This window comes from Leucopleurus acutus (genome assembly GCF_964270905.1).
Source record: "Leucopleurus acutus genome assembly, chromosome: 16".
Lineage (NCBI taxonomy): Eukaryota > Metazoa > Chordata > Mammalia > Artiodactyla > Delphinidae > Leucopleurus > Leucopleurus acutus.
Window position 1 is genome coordinate 22,938,771 of NC_139158.1, and position 17,586 is coordinate 22,956,356.

Below are 17,586 nucleotides of genomic sequence, written 5' to 3' on the forward strand. Positions count from 1 at the left end.
TGCAAAAAAGGGCCATTCTCCACCCCTCCCTGTATACACGTCTTCCCACCAAGAGATGGACTCTATTTCTCACTCCTTGAATCTGGGCTGGCCTCATGCCTTGCTTTGGCCAATGTGACACAGCAAAAGTGACACTGTACCAGTTCCAAGCCTCAGGTTCAAGAGCCTTGAGGACTTCTACTTAAATTCTTGCAACCCTGTCCATCTGTCATGTGAGCAATCCAGGGTTAAACTGATGGAGGATGAGAGACCAAGTGGAACAGAGATGATCCATCCCAACTGACGCGATCTTACACCAGCCAGCACCCAGCCTACCTGGTAGCTGACCACAAACACATGAACAAACCCAGCCAAGGCCAGAAGAACCTCCCAGCTGAGCCCAGTCCAAATTGCTGACCTGCAGAACAGTGAGCTAAATAAATTGTTGTTTTAAGACACTAGCTTTTGAGGTAGTTTGTTATGTAGCAAAAAGTTAACTGATGCCAGAGTATAAAAAATGAAATGCAATTTATGGCCAAATGGTAACATTCTCCCTATCAAGTGGCCAGTCAAGACTGCTACCATAGCCACCCGGCACAGAACCATGCCCCTGAAGGCAAGAGAACAAAGCTTTAGAGTAGAGCAGGAAAATCCTATCACAGAGCCACTGCCTTTATTTTGTAGGACAACCATGGGGTTATCCTCAAGTCAGAGCCTGCTGGCTTTCTTTTTAAAGCCTTGTCTTTTGAGGATGACTTTGATTTTTAGAAACAAAAGCAACTCCCAGCCAAGTTTGGAGAATGAAGTGATGAATGTTGCTTTTGTTAAAAAGAAGAAAGAAAAGAAGCATGACTATACAGCTATAATAAGACTTTCTTGCACGGTTTACAAACTGGATCTGACAGCGATTCCAAGAGTTGCAAAGGGAAGGCTTTTCAGCACTAGCAGCTTTATTGACATAGTAGAACTGGGTGCCAGGCTCCAAAGCCTGACTCCTGCTTCAAACCCAGGCTCTTCCTCTTAGGAGCCATGTGAACTTCTCAGTCTCAGGTTTCCTCAGCAACAAAATGAGACAGTAAAATCGCCCATTCGAAGTGTTACTGTGATGATTAAATGAGACCACAATGTGAAATAATGCCTGGCATTTAGGAAGTACTCTTGATTGCCATTAATCACCATTGATTAATCACACAGATGGTAACTGTTTGGTAACGATAGGTCATTATGAAACAGCCCTTAACTTTGAGCCATATTTCCTATTTAGGTGCTAGATTCCAAAATGAAAAATTGAGATCTGCTGTCTGAACCCATTTAAATGTCATGACATTCAATCAAATGTAATAAGGTCAGGTTAAAAACTTGGTTTCCTCCACTCTTAGGTATCTACCCAAGAGAAATGAAAACATATGCTCACAAAGACTTGTAATCAAATGTTCACAGCAGCTTTATTCATAATAGCCAAAAACTGGAAGCAACCCCAAAACAAAGTCCATGCAATGAAAACATTATTCAGCAATAAAAATGAATTAAGTACTGCTACCTGCAACAACATAAATGAACGTCAGAAACACTGTACTAAGTGAAATAAACCAGATGCAAAAGACTATATTGTGTGTGATTCTATTCCCATGAAATGTCCAGAAAAGGTAAATCTATAGAGATAAAAAAATAGATCAGTGGTTGCCTGGGGGCAGGAGTAGGAATGAGAAGTAACAGCAAACGATCACTAGAGATATTTTGTGATGATGGGAATGTTCTAAAATTAGGTTGTGGTGCACAACTCTAAATTTGCTCCACTTAAAAAGAGTGGATTTTTAAAAATCATTTTTTAAAAGTGTGGCAAAATATACACAACATAAGATTTACTGTCCTAACCATTTTTTAGTGTGCAATTCAGTAGTGTTAAGTACCTTCACATTGTTGTGTAACCAATCTCCAGAATTCTTTTCATCTTGCAAAACAAATTCCACACCCATTAAACAACAACTTCCCATGCCCCCCTCCTCCAGGCCCTGGAAACCAGCATTCCACTTTCTGTCCCTATGAATTTGACTACTCCAGGTGTCTCATATAAGCAGAATCATACAATATTTGTCTTTTTTGGTGACTGGCTTATTTCACTCAGCATAATGTCCTCAAGTTTCATCCATGTGGTAACATATGACAGAATTTCCTTCCCATTTAAGGCTGAATAATACTACATTGTATGGATATACCATATTTTGTTTATCTATTCATCTATGATGGACACTTTTGTAAATAGTGGATTTTATGGTATGTAAATTGTACTTCAATAAAGCTGTTCAAAAAAAAGTTTTATTTATACATCCTCCTGTCAAAGGACCTTATGGTCATTTCCATTTCAAACAATACTGCATTTAATGTCCTTCTTCAGAGCTCTTTGTGTACAACTATTGAGAGTTTTTGCAGCAGCGTACAACCTTAGAAGAGACATGTCTAGTCAAATAGTATGTTTATTTTCTATTTTACTAGAAAGTTCTGCCAACTTTTTCTCCAGAAGGGTGGTACCAATTATGTACTGGTACATGAAAGTTCTCTTTTCCACAGCTTCATCCATTTCTTATATTGTGAAACATTTATATTTTTGCTAATCTGTGAGACATGATACCACTGTGGTTTTATTTTTATTTCCTTCAACATTAGCGAGACTGAGCATCTTCTGATTTGCTCTTGGCTCTCTGGGTCTCCCCTTTTGTGAACTTCCTGATCCTATCCTTTGTTTATTTTTCTATTTCATAGTTCTATTGTGTTGTTCTCTTTTTTCTTATTGATTTATAGGAAGTCCTTACAGGCTGGATACTAACCTGTTGTCTATGTTGCAAGTAAGCAGAACAGATTAATAGATAAGAGTCAAGTCAATAAAAGGCAGAGATCAATAGGATAGAAAATGGAGAGCCTGAGATCAGGACCACTGCGATATTCATTGTTGTTATTCTCCGTGTGCTTCCCACAGGGCCTAAGAATAATCATAACAGTATCAAGTTATTTATTGAGCACTTGCTATGTGCCAGGTATTACCCCCATGATCTAGCATGATGCTCAGAACAAGCTGGTGAAGTAGACATTATGGTCCCTCTTTCACACATGAAAAACTGAGACTCGGTGATAGGAGGTTATTCAAGTAAGTAGCCCAACTGAGATTCCAACCCAGCTTTATCGATTCTAATACCTTCTCTTAAAATTTTTAAAAAATTTTATCAAATAATACCTATGCGTAAAGGATCAAATAATATTAAAATAGCCCTTGCTCTTTTTTTTTTTTTTTTGGCTGCGTTGGGTCTTCGTTGCTGCATGCGGGCTTTCTCTTGTTGCAGCGAGTAGGGGCTACTCTTTGTTGCGGTGTGCGGGCTTCTCATTGCAGTGGCTTCTCTTGTTGCAGAGCATAGGCTCTAGGTACACGGGCTTCAGTAGTTGTGGCATGCAGGCTCACTAGTTGTGGCGCACGGACTTAGTTGCTCCATGGCATGTGGGATCTTCCCAGACCAGGGCTCGAACCCGTGTCCCCTGCATTGGCAGGTGGATTCTTAACCACTGCGCCACCAGGGAAGCCCAACCCTTGCTCTTAACTACCACATTATACTTCCTTACATAATCAGAGTCCAAAAATATTTGCTGAATGGATGAATCAAAAATCATTACCGAAGACACATATCAACAAGATTTAGCAGCTGAATCCAGGAAGCATGGTGGGGAAAGGTTTCTTATCTGAGGCAGACCAAAGACAGAGGAGGATACTCACAACTAGAGTCCCCAAGTGCATAAAGAAATATAAGCAATAATTTTCAATGAAGTGTCATTTAGAATACCAAGAAATCAGAAAATTATATGCCCAACAACAGGCAATAGGTTCAATGCATCAAGGTGCAGCCCCACTATGAAAGTCCACAGAGTTGTTATATGTGGCATTAAGGAAAGATGTTCCTGATATATTGCTAAGTAGAAAGTGCAAGTTACAAACAGTGAGTATAATGTTAAAAAAAATACATTAGTATGTACTAAATATAGAAGTATGAGTATATGTGAATTTTAAAAAGCCTACCAAGATATTTAACATTAACAGGGCTAGAATTATGACGGATGTGGGGTTTTTGGTTGTTTGACTTTGTTTTTCTTATTGGTAGTTTCTAATTTTTCTATACAAAGCAAGTATTACTTGTATAATAATCATTCCATTCTTACCTCTTTTTTAAAATGGGCAAAGGTCAAGAGTCCTTTAAAGGAGTGCGGTTTAAAAGCAAGAGATCTCAAGAACAGATTCCAGATCCAAAGGGCAGGTGAGGCAGGCTCAGGGTCTGGATCCAGACTGAGCTAACGCAGTTCAGTCTGGGTGGGAGGGAAGGAGCCAGCAGGGGCCAGCAAGGGCACTGCAAACAGCCTGCAGGGGCAGGGGTGGGCTGCAGCCTCCATCATTTGGGTCAAGAGTTGATTTCCTGGAGTGGTTAAGGGCTGAGCCTTAAAGTCAGAAGGACAGGTTGGCATCCTGGCTCTGCCTCTAACTAGTTCAGCAACCTGTGTGTGCAAGTAAAGTTGTTCATTCTTTCTAGTCTGCAGTTTCCACATTTAAAGAATGATAAGAACACCACCTATAGCACAAGGCTGATCTTGAAAATCAGTGAGACCTTGTAAACAAATGTTGAGCATCACAGAACCTGGCATAAAGGAGACACCTCATAAATGGTAGTAGTTATGTTCCTAAGGATGTGGTCTGGTGGCAGGGGGGATCAGTATGTCCTGATGGGCAGGGTGGACAGTCAGCAAATAGTGAAGAAATGCAGACCAGGAACTCATAGGAGAACTTAAGAGTACAAACCAGAGATCACCAGTTGGTGAGATCTAGCTTACAAATGTGCTCTGTTTGGCACGCTGTGTTTAATCTTTTTGAAAATTAACTGTTGGTCTTCCCTGGTGGCACAGTGGTTAAGAATCTGCCTGCCAGTGCAGGGGACACGCGTTCGAGCCCTGATCTGGGAAGATCCCACATGCTGTAGAGCAACTAAGCCCACACGCCACAACTACTGAGCCTGCGTGCCAAGCATGGGTTCTAGGCACACAGGCTTCAGTAGTTGTGGCACATGGGCTCAGTAGTTGTGGCTCGTGGGCTCTAGAACGCAGGCTCAGTAGTTGTGGCACGTGGGCTTAGTTGCTCTGCAGCATGTGGGATCTTCCCAGATCAGGGCTCGAACGCGTGTCCCCTGCATTGGCAGGCGGATTCTTAACCACTGCGCCATCAGGGAAGCCCAAAATAAATAAATTTTAAAAAAAAGAAAGAAAGAAAATTAACTGTCAAAAGTATTTTAAAAATTAATCAGGACAGTTCATGGTAAAATATGAATTGGGGGCTTCTATTGAAAACTCAGGAGGTATGGCCACACTGAGCCCATGTTCTGCATGGTGACGATCAGTAGGAAATGAGAAACGTAGCAGCTGCCCCTGTAGTGCGTGAGCTTCTGTGGTGGCCACAAGGCCCAACCACTCCCTGGTGTCTCTTTATTGTTATTCCATGCCTGTTTCATTATCTACTTGGCCCTGCAGCCCTTTGAATGTTTTTCCCTTAAAATAAACAGTGCTGATGTCCTGGGTGCAGTAGGTTGAATAATTACCCCACAAAGATGTCCAGGTCCTAATCCCCAAAAGCTGTGAATGTTACCTTACACAGCAAAAGAACTTTGCAGATGTGATTAAATTAAGGATCATGAGATGGGAAGCTTATCCAGGTGGGACCAATGTAATCACAATAGTTCTTACAAGGGAGGAAGGAGGGTAAGAGTGAGACAAGATGTGATGATGGGAGCAGAGGTCAGAGTGATACTATCGCTGGCTTTGAAGATAGACGAGGGCTATGAGCCTAGGAATGTGCAGCCTCTAGAAATGGAAAAAGGCAAATAGATAGATCCTCCCCTAGGTCCTCCAGAAGGAACACAGTCCTGCAGACCCAATTTAGACTTCTGAACCAGAGATATTCTATGCCCTGCGATTATGAGTCCTGAATCTAAAACTTAGCTCCATTTAATATATAAACACAAAGTCTTTCTGCATGGTTTTAATATACATTGATTCTTCCAGAAGAGTGACTATCATGTATATTAAGAGAAAATTGTACCGTGTTTTATCCAGAACCTCAGTTTCTCACCATTTCAGAAAATCATATCACCAAGGACAATATCACTTACATGATTTGAGTGACTGACATAACACATGTGACTCTGCCTTTTGTAGCTGTTGTGTTCATTGTGAGTCTACGCATAGGTGCAAGCAAGTGACTACCTCATAATATCTTCTAGTGTAGTTTGATTTGAGCTTTGAAAAAGGAAATACATGTTACCTATATTACAAATGATTTTTATTTTCTTTCTCATTTATATTATAGCCCACTATAATATAAATGGCCACTATATACATATATTTGAAATTATTATATGGATAGATTACTATGATAGTGGCCCCTAATTGATCATGCCTCCTGGGTCCATGACCCTTAGCAATGTGACTCTGCTACTTCTTCTACATGGAGTCCATTTCTTGCTCACTGTTGAGTTGCTTTGTTGAGTTGCTGGCCTTGTGAGCTGTTTTGAGCAATGCAATGCAATGGAAGTGATGCTGGAGTTCCAGAGCTCTGGCCCTACACTTCTGCCTTCAGCCTTTTGGAAAGCTGCCCTGAAAACAGCAGGCTGTGAAGGAGCTGGTCTGGTCAGCTGGAGGACGAGAGCCAGGCAGAGAGGAGCTGAAGAGCCAAGAGCCAGCACTGAGGCCCCAGACAGGTGAGTGAGGGCAGCCCGGACCTCCCGGTGCAGCCTCGACACCAGCTGAAAGCAGCCACATGGGTGAGTCGAGGTGAGACTGACAGAAGAACCGCCAAGTCTCACCGGCAAAAAGAAATAATAAATCATTGTTTCTTTCAGCCATGAAGTTTTCAGGTAGTTTACTGTCAACAATACATCAATCAGGTAACTGATAAATAGGTAGGACTAAGCCTTTCATTTCAGGATAGTTAAGAAGGGCACTATAATATATGATGATAAGGGGAGAGCGGGCGCACCAGGGTTGAGAGCCAGCGCTCTGATGAATTCCCATTGCTCTCAAAATAAACCCCACACTCCTCACTGGCCTACACAATACGGCTGCGCAGAGCGACCTTGCCGGCCTCACCTCCCGTCTCGTTCGCTCACTCCACCCTTGCTCTGTTGGCCACCTTTCTGCTTTGTCCCTGGAAGAGGCCACTGAATTTGGCGGTACTGGGTCATTAAGGAAACTTGAAAAGAGTTGAACCAGAGCATTGTTGGTGCCAGAGGGTCACACATTAAAGAGAATGAATGGTAAAAAGTTGGAGATGAGGTGGTTTACACAGTGTGCCAGTGACCATGAAGGAGACAAAGAAAATCACCTAGACAGGGCAGCAAGGTCAAATAGATGGGTTGGAAATTGTTATTTATTTATAACTTCTGTTTTTTCTGATTACAAAAATAAGTCATTATTATTTTAAAATTTTCACATACTACTGAAATACTGAAATATAATATAGGAGAGCAAAGGCTCCAAAAGTGTCATCTCTCCCCCAACTTACATGTGATTTTTCATTTATTGGCTAACAATTTGGATACTATTATCTACATTCAGGAAATGCCTGTACAATATCTATTATCGGCCCACAGATATGCTTCTACCAGCTATTTGTACAAACTAACCATTTCCAGTCATTACCTTTCACAGAGTATAGCTGTTTAACAACATATAAACCACTGCTAGCACCCAGCTAATTTCACAGCAAAACTAAGAGGCTCATCGACTTTATTTATAGGTGGTCAGTGTAATGCCCTACAGATGCCACTTAAATTTTCTCTATGACCTTTTTACACATAGTTGAAAACAACCTTCTGGGAAAGGATTAAAGAAATGTATTTCACTTGCTGAATTCATATCATGAAATGAGCAGGGTCTTCATTTACTTCTAAGGCTGACATAACTCATGGAAATTATACATTTATGGTTTAGTCCTCTAATTGTATTCTCTAAAAATTAAGGAATAGAGAAATATCTGGTTATTAAATAATCTGAATTTTATTCTGAGCATTTGAAAGATTTAAATATCTAATGACAAGCAAACTATTTGGTTATGAAATTCATCAGTCTAATTCATAATATCTAAAATGGCATATATACAAAATTGGGTTATTATGAATCGAAATCAAAATCATCAAGCTTGCACACTCTGTCCCAGGCAGAGTCTGTCTGATTCCATAGGCCAGATTCTGAACCACTGGACCATGTGCCATAGACCTCCTCATTCACATAGACACACACACACACACACACACCAGGTGTATGAGTAATTGACCAAATGCTTTATGGCCTAGTCATTAGGCGTCGCCTCTCTCTCTGGTTTTCCTTGAGGTGTCCTGGTGCTCACAGGACAATCTAATGAAAGGCTCTGCCCCACGAGGTGTCTGCCCCAGGCCTGCCTAGCATCTTAGTCCTCTTCTCTAGTGCCTCCAGATCATTTCTTTTTTTTTCTTTTTTAATATTTATTTATTCATTTGGCTGCGCCAGGTCTTAGTTGTGGCATGTGGGATCTTAAGTTGCATAATGCAGGATCTTGTTCCCTGACCAGGGATCAAACCTGGGTCCGGAGTACGGAGTTTTTCCCACTGGACCACCAGGGAAGTCCCCAGATCATCTTTCCTATCCAAATCTAGCCTCTGCTTTTGAAAGCCATTAGACCTGCCGTCAGCATGGTCCAGTGGTCAAATTCCTAGACTCAGGAAACAGGCTGCTCGTTTGACTCTCGGCTCTGCCACTCACTAGTTATGTACTCGGCTTGTTGATTAACCCTGGTGCCGCACGGCCCTCATCTGTAAGACGGCAAGAATAGCACCCACGTCAGAAGACTGTTGGGAGCGTTAAATGAGTTTCCGCAGCTAAAGTGCTTAGAACAGTGTCTGGCACAAAGTACGGGCTCTAAATGTGCTAGAAACTACTATTCTTGAATTCCAGCCTCTTTTTCAACTCTCTGGCTCTCCACTGGCTGTGAGGCTCCTTCAATTTTAGACGATTTGTTCCTTCCTCAGCTCTAGCTCCAGGGGACCCAACAGATCTGGACAGCCTCCCCATGGTCTACCTACCTCTGGAAGTAATAAATCCAGACAGTGCAGGTACAGTTAGTAAATGACCTCTTGCATGTAACAGCTATGTGCTCCTGTAACTTAATTATGATCTTAAAAGTAGGCTCTGACTTTTGCAGAATCATATTCATTTATTCATCCCACAACTATTAGTGGGTCCCTACTATGTTCCAGGTATTGCTGGAACAATATCACAGGACAAAACAGAAAATGAGGAAAGCACGAAGAAATAACTAGAAGTCAGCATTTTAAGGGCAAAATACAAATCAGCAATTATTCTTAAGTGACCTAATACAAATGCCGTTCCAAGATATAATTTGAATGGCCCTAATTAACAATGAATTATGCTGCTGTTCAAGAGCCATTTGGATGCACATTCAATTGTGGGTGACAGATAAGAATGCTCCCGTTATGTAATTTCGGCTGGAGGCTGGTTATCATTCAGTTTAAGCATCTATTCCCAATGACAGGATGTGAGGAAGAGCTGAATCAAGAAAATGCAAATCTGTTGTGCAGATCTGGATAAGAGGAGCTCCACTTGGGTCTGACAAATGTTGAGATGGCAATAATGTAATTTTTAAGCCAGCAAAAATAACCCACAAAAGACTACGTGATGTCGGGGGCAGGGGGGAGGTGGGGAGGGAATCAAATTTAATTAAGAAATCTGAAAATCCTGAATCAGGATTGGCATGGAAAGAAGTAATGATAATTCACCCATCTTGCCTATTTGAAGCATTCAAATACTGAACTTCCAGGTAAAGACTGAAGAGAAGGCGGGGCAGGAAGGTAACATTCAACGGTGCTTGTGAGCACCCTTCAGTGAGTCATCCTCCTGGTAACGAGAGCACCTCTGTCATCCCCTTAGTAGTTGAGGATTACTCACAGATTACACAGGGTCACACTGCAAGGAAGTGGTCACACTAGGTGTCTAGCTGCCTGTAAAGTTTATCAATTCTTGCAAGTTATCAGTTTTAGGAACCCACTTTTTTTACATCCTTTGATCATTCATTATAGCATTGAAAGTCTAATGCTCCATTCAAGCACCTGCAGCATTTGAGGTTTCATCTGTTTTCATTTAGTCCCAGTGGCAGCTCATCCATGGGATGTCAAAGATGAAGTATGAGTTGGCACAAGGATGCCTCATTACTCTCTAATACAAATAGAAATTTCTCTGATTCTTTAAAAGCGTTTTATCATTGCCTGGAGGCTGGAAACTGTTTCTAGCCCCCCTCGTTACAAAATTATTTATGGGCAAAAATTAGACATGCAACCCTCAATGTAAAATCTTAATTACTGTCCTTTTAGCTGATTTTTGTATAAATTAGAAGAATAACAGTTGAATAAATTAGAATAAAGGCTGCACAAGTGAATATAACTGCCTTAAGGTCTAGAAGTGAATGTCTAGCACCAGATCCACGCTCGCTGTTTCTCCATATTCATTCTTCTTTTGGAGGAGCAAAAGAGAACAAAGGGGAAGAAAATAAAAGCTACCTTTATCCTTCAGCTACCGAGGGCTTTGCTACTCATCTGTGGTTTCCTTGAGGACAGGGCCAGACTTGTCCTCTCTGGGTCCCCAGGGCCTGGCCTCATGATCAGCACATAGTAGGGCTTAATAAATGTTTGTTGAAAGGAACTGAACTTGGGTGGCTTAATATGTTTGCAGATATTCTCACACATATCCAAACAAAGGTTATTCCATTGTGCTCATTTATTTCATTGTTTAATCACTGCGTTCCATCCTTTGATCAAGCTAATAAAAGGCAGGGTACACTGAATATACTTTGGCCAACAGCAGGATTAAAAACAAAGACCCCTGAAATATGACTTGCAGAATTGTCTGGTCTCTCTCATTTAGCAGCAGGACCTGAAGCCAGAGAGGCAAGGCCATCTGATACATACAGGGTCAGGCCAAGGGCTCTGCTCTCTGGCCCCCAGCCTCACTACCATTCCATATGGCCACGCCTTGCCCTGTTTAACACCACACAGAGGAGGGGAAGCTCAGTTACAAATGGGGGACAAGAATTAAGTCGTCAGGGGAAGCCAAACAAGCAAATGAAAAATACACAAGAATAGAAGCAGTTTAGATTTTATAACTTAAGGCAAGTAGCAATCTGTTCTCCAGGAAAGAACCACAAATTTAAAAAATTTGTATTTCCTGGAGCTATTCAGAGGACAGCCTCCAAGCCCCATTTTTTGAGAGGGATGAAAGCACAGGCTCTCGGAGCATCTGGACCTTGGCTGAAGACCTGCTCCATTGCTCACTAGCTGAGTGATCTTAGGTAATGCTCGACTTCTCTGAGTTCCAGGGACCTCCTCTGTAAAAAGCGGTTGATGGAAAAGGGGATCTGGCTTAGAGGTTGATTGTAAGGGTGAAATGTGATGATGCGTATAAAGCAATTTGACCAGTGATGACACACAGTAGACAACTAACCAGTGAGATAGCTTCTCTGACCATTAATACGATCACTAACTATTATGATAGCAGCAGTCAAATCACAAGTGAGGGGACCACCATGACCTGGATGGACAGTCAGTACCTGAATTGTTGGCATTCATTTTACCAGCTTTTTATGTTTATAGTCCCCTTCAGCAGAGCAGCTTCTCATGTTAATGAAAATGGGGATCTGATCATTGTGTTTTTTTCTGGTTCAATCTGGACAACTGGTCTGTACCAGAATGTCAGGAGAATATAGTAGGATTAAGGTTTCCCAGATTTGAATTCACCAGGCCTGTGTCTCAAAACTAAGAATTTCTGCCAGAGCAATATGAAGAAAACCTTGCAATTCTGTCTCTGTTGGGGTGAGAGGTGTGAAGCCCCCTACCACCACTCCCACCCACCAAAAGCTATGAATAGCGGTTGAAATGCATTTTGAGGAAGGAAGGGTAAGCCGAATGCTGCACTTTTCTTTGCTGAGTGGGCTATGCAGGCTGACAGCCAGAGCTGAATTGTTCAGGACCCAAAAGGGGTCTGGAGAGGCTGTGTGGGAGGAGATGCCTGGAGAGGACAGACGTGGTTCTAGAGAGGATTAATGAAGCATTGCTTGATAGATGCCAACAAAGCCCTCTTCCCACCTCCCTATGAAAGTATCAGCAAAATAAACCTTCTTCCTGAAGTCCTTGTGTAATCAGATGCTTGGCGGGGAGCTGGGACCAAGTGCTGAATAAGGCCTCTGGGTAGCCAAGGAACAAGAGCAAGCCCACTCAGGTAATGGGTGTAACCCACCCTACCTGGGGAGAACCTGCAGCCCAGTAATACTAATGATCAATAATAAGTTAACAAAATAATAATAAGAAGAAGAAGTTAACATTTACTGAGTTCTTCCTACATTCCAGGGACTGCCCTTAGTACTTTGCATGGGCCACCTCATTTCATCAGCATGATAAACCCATTGAAACTGTGCCCCATAGGGTTAACCGAAACTGGTGGCTAACAGAAATTCTTGAGCTTGTCTTGAGCAGATAAGGGAACTGCTTGTTAAAAGCCCCTGTGCTTATAACCTGCTTTCACTGATCAAGGATGCCTTAATTATTTTTGCAAATTGCATACCCTCCAAGCTTCATGTAGCCTAGATAATACATCACAAGACTCCGTAACCGCCTCCTATAGATAACACCTCTGACGTATGGGTTGCTATAGTAACGGTGACTTAAGCTGTTTTTCAGAAACTTGGAGTCAGCTCTTGTCCAGTTCAAGCAGGCTAAAACTGGTTGGGACCACCGACCCTAAAACTGGGCCTACACAGTTGTCCCATGAATGACCTTGTGACGTCAGAGAGCCAAAAACTCCACCCTCAGATCATGCTAGCACCTCTATTTTCTGAACATGTATCCCATGAAGAAAGAAGCATGTAATTCAGATATACTTGTGCAGAGCAGTGATCACCTCACCCTTTTCCTGCCTCCAATCACCTTCCCCTGGACCTCTGACGGTATACTCTTCACCCATAAATATCCCAAGCCCCTTGCCTTCGGGAATGTGGACCTGAGACTTGTTCTCCCATCTCCTCACTTGGCTGCCTGGTGAATAAACCCCTTCTCTGCTGCAAACCTCAGTGTCTTAGTATTTGGTTTGCTGTGCATCAGGCAAATGACCCTGGTTCAGTCCCTGGTTCAATAACACCATGAGCAGGTGCTATGATCATCTTCATTTTACACATAAGGAAAAGATGGTGGCTCAGAAAGACGAGATAACTTGCCCAAGGCTGTACAGCCAGCTGGGGTGGAGGGAGATGTCAAAACCAGGTAACCCTGAGAACACATCCAGAGATGTGTTCTTAATCAATATGCCATAAACCAAAGCCCAATTTACTAGTTAATTGCATAATTACTATATAAGGAGGGCTAGGCAGTGGAATTTGCCACCCACTGCTCTCTTACATTGACTAACTCACGAAATATATGGATGTCCTCTTCTCTCACCCCCCTTCATGGCGTCCCTCCAGGGATGAGCCCAAGAGAACAGCCTTCCCAGATAGAAGAAAGCTGGGTTTTGGTCAAGGACATAGTAGTAGAGGTGCTCCCCTGACGTCCAACTGTGCACTCATTTATTGAGGGCCAACTATGTATTCACCAGGGGCTAGGTACTGGGTAGGATATACTAGGCACTGAATAGAGATACAAAAATAAATCAGAGAATCTGTCCTCAAGGAACTTAAAATACTGGGGGAGACAGACATGTATAAAATGAAGTGTATTTGTGGGTCAAGGATGTCTTAATTTTCCACTAGAAGAGGAATAGATGAGATACTCTGAAATCTGAGGGCTGGGTTCAATTGCTTCCAGTTTGGGAACAGTAGGCCTGAAAGAGAAGCCACAGAGCTGAGTTTGAAAAAACAAATAGAACTTAAATATGCAGAGAAGAAGAACTCAAGGATTTTTTTCTCAAAAAAAAAAAAAAAAATGAAGGAACATATGCACAGAAGCCGTGAAGTGTGGGGCAGGTACAGGGACCTCCAAGTGGTTCTATCTGCTGGAGGGTATCACCCAGGAAGGAGAACAGAGAGAGATGTCCTTCTAAGGAAGGAGGGAAAAGACTGCAGAGGGCCGTGAAAGCCAGGCTGAGGGGTCTTGGACTCCTTATGTGGATCCACGGTTCTCAAACAGTGTACCGGGGCCCAGCAGCGTATCCTAAACACGTCCTTCACAAGCGTGCTGCCTGGTTCCAGATCAACGTCTCATAATTCGTTTCTGCTTCTACTAAAGACACAACTGTCACGGTGAGGCCTGTCAGAAGGAACGTTATGCTGAATGGACCAGTGGCAGTGAATTAGGGGGAGGTATAAAGTGGGGTGACTAAGAGACAGGAGGGTCAGTATAACATCAAGCCAGCGCGAAAGGAAAGTTGAGTGTTTGCTAGAGCACGTGAAAACGTTGTCTCTTCGGTATATAAAAGCATCAGGACAGTATCCTATTCTCACAGAGAGATCCTGTGCTGAAGGGCAACCAAGCAGGTGACACCATTATCTGTGAATGTTTTAAAGACGTGGGTCAAACAAATTGGGGTTTGCACTGTAGTTACAGCCAACTTTTTAAAATATCATTTTGAATCATTTAATTTGGATTTGAATCCTAGCTCTGCCATTCACCCTTGATCACCTTTCTGAATCTATCCCTTCGTCCATTTTCTCATCTGCAAAATGCAGACAATATGAATCAAGAGGAACCTCACAGAACTGTTGGGAGTGATGATAAAGCCCTAAGCAAAGCACCCAGCAGAGCAAGCACTTGGTCAACGTGAAATGCTGTTGCTATTTTACTCTCTGCGTATAGGTCATCCAAAATTCTAGTACTGTGCAGGGAAGACACACACCCGACGTATACTGCCAACTGCAGAAAAAAGGGAGCCTCTGGGGTATTTACGTGGCGGTGCGCCAGGACTGGAATGCGATACAGATAACTAGCTGCAGTTTGATAATGACCAGTCACCGAGCGCTCACCATGGGCCAGGCCTCTCCTAAAGCAAGTACATTCGTGGCATTTGGCATGAAGTGGAGTAGGGGGAGCCCCGAGGTGGGATGGTCGATCCGGAGCTGGATAAGAGGGCAGGAGAGCTATAATCTGTGCATGTCATAACGGGAGCAGGAAGACCCAAGAAACCTGGCAGATGCCAATTGCCCAGGAGAAGGGCAGGCAGGGAGGCCAAGCGAGGCAGAAAACCTCCCCAGAGCCAGGCGGCCAGACAGATGGCAGTGCGTGTGTGTGCACAACTAGATGTCCCGGCCGGAGTTGGATAAGCGACTGAAACAAGGCTTTCCCTCCCAAAGGGATCATTTTGAAAACAGTCACTTGACGGTACTAAGATAATGAGCTACCACCTGATAAAAATGCATTATTGAGCATTTAGAAATAAAGAAACAAAACAACTGACCTCAAAACATTTTTCTTTCTTTGCTTGGTGAAGCAGGCTAGCCATTCCAGGAAGCAGAACTGGAAAGATGAATGTTTCCAAATATTCTTTAGGGGAACCTAAAACAAACAAAAAATTCCCACCAAAAATCCAAAATGGCTCAAGTTAATTTGGGAGAAACATTTGCTTCTGAACAAAAAAAGGTATTCTCCATTAATCAACATGACCATAAATGTTATATTTTACTCTAGACTGCTGAGTTGGGCTGATTACCGACGAAACTTAAAATATCCCTCTGAGCCTCTGTAGTCTGGTGGGGCTGTAGACGGGGTCCCACACGGGGCCAGGGCCACAGGCACAGCCAGGAGGCCGGTGTAGCTGGAGGGAAATACGCAAGGGGAGTGTGGTAGGAACTGAGGTCAGAGGGGAACGGGGCGGGGGTACAAGGACCTAAGGGCACAGTAACAGTGGTTACCAAAGCCCAAAGCCCACTAGTGGAGGGAGCAGAACAAACCAGCGGGAGAGGGCCTGGCACCAGGGAGGGCGAGGAACAGGGACTCAGGGAGGAAGATGAGGACGCCTGCATCTCTGGCTTCCACACACAAAGCAAGACAGCATGACATTTTCTTTTACTCTTTACATTTTCCCCCTTTGTATGTAATGTAGAACTTAAGAACTTAAGAACTTAAGTGTCTTTCTTCCTTTTCAACCTTAAAGATACATCAGTGGACCCCGAGGGGGGAAAGCGGGAGGGCGGGTGGGATGAAGTGGGAGATTGGGATTGACATATATACACTAGTATGTATAAAATAGATAACTAATAGGAACCTGCTGTATAAAAAAATAAATAAAATAAAATTCAAGAAAAAGATACATCAGTGGAATAAAGGCTACTTCTCTTAAAAATAAAAATTAAACAAGAACACATTCTTTCTTATTACGTGGTCTCCCTGAGGTCTATCTGTCCACCCTGTCCCCACCCCATGGTTCTGCAATGTCACAAGTCCTGAACTATAGAGCTGAGATTGCACTTCCTTACGTACATGTTTCTGGGTCGATTGTTTCCCGTTTAACTTGAGGACAGGATACTTGTGGGACCACGGCTAAAGGAGCAGCTGGGTAAAGGTGTTCCGTGTTGAAGCCGTAGAGAACCCTTTCATCTGATGGTGACGCCTGGGGTGGCGGTGGGGAGGGAAATCAATTCATGTAGTTTAAATCATTGTATTTTCTTTTATAATATAACAAAAATAAAAGTCTGTGTCAGACTTTAGGTTCAAGGGGGCATACTGAGCACAAATCTTTCTCTTCTCTCCCAAGACACCTATAAAGGACAACCAAGAAATAAACCCATAACAAAGACTGGGAGGGCTGTCAATGGATGAGAGATCTCCAGACATTTCCAAAAGAAACAGAATAGGGCTTCCCTGGTGGCGCAGCGGTTAAGAATCCACCTGCCAATGCAGGGGACATGGGCTCGAGCCCTGGTCCAGGAAGATCCCACATGCCACGGATCAACTAAGTCCATGCGCCACAACTACTGAGCCTGTGCTCTAGAGCCTGCCAGCCACAACTACTGAGCCCACGTGCCACAACTACTGAGCCCGTGTGCCACAACTACTGAAGCCCGCATGCCTAGAGCCCGTCCTCCGCAACAAGAGAAGCCACCGCAATGAGAAGCCCGCGCACCACAGCAAAGAGTAGACACCGCTTGCCGCAACTAGAGAAAGCCTGGGCACAGCAACGAAGACCCAATGCAGCCAAAAATAAATAAATAAATAAATTTACAAAAGAAACAGAATAAAGCCTGTTGTCAGATGAGAGGAGGAGTGGCAGGTCAGAATCCACAGGAGGAAACTGCCCCCAGAAGACGAGAGTCCACGTTCCCACCAGAATTCCAAAGGGCTTCAGAGGTTCAGTTCCTCACAGTGTGGGAATGAGAAAGGAAACAATACACGGGAGAGGTTAAGTGAAAATCTGGCTGGAGACCCCGTGGCCTGCTGCCCCATCCTCCCTCCTCCTGCTTCTGCCCCCTTTGGCATTCACAGCAGCCTTTTATAACCTGCTCTCCCTCCTTTCCAATGAATCTTCTGTAAACAAATTAAACAAACAGCCTGGGAAGGAGTA

General features: G+C 43.2%; 1 protein-coding gene across 1 annotated transcript in view; it reads right to left on the bottom strand.

Annotated features, from left to right (window-relative positions):
• IQCK (IQ motif containing K) overlaps positions 1-17,586 on the bottom strand; it is a gene marked incomplete at its 5' end in the record, with an annotated part of 124,315 nt that overhangs the window by 95,664 nt on the left and 11,065 nt on the right. Inside the window, 2 exons of the mRNA XM_082857769.1 lie at positions 15,484-15,581; positions 16,506-16,635. Of these exons, the coding sequence (XP_082713895.1) occupies positions 15,484-15,581; positions 16,506-16,635 (228 nt within the window). The remainder of the gene's footprint in view (positions 1-15,483; positions 15,582-16,505; positions 16,636-17,586) is intronic.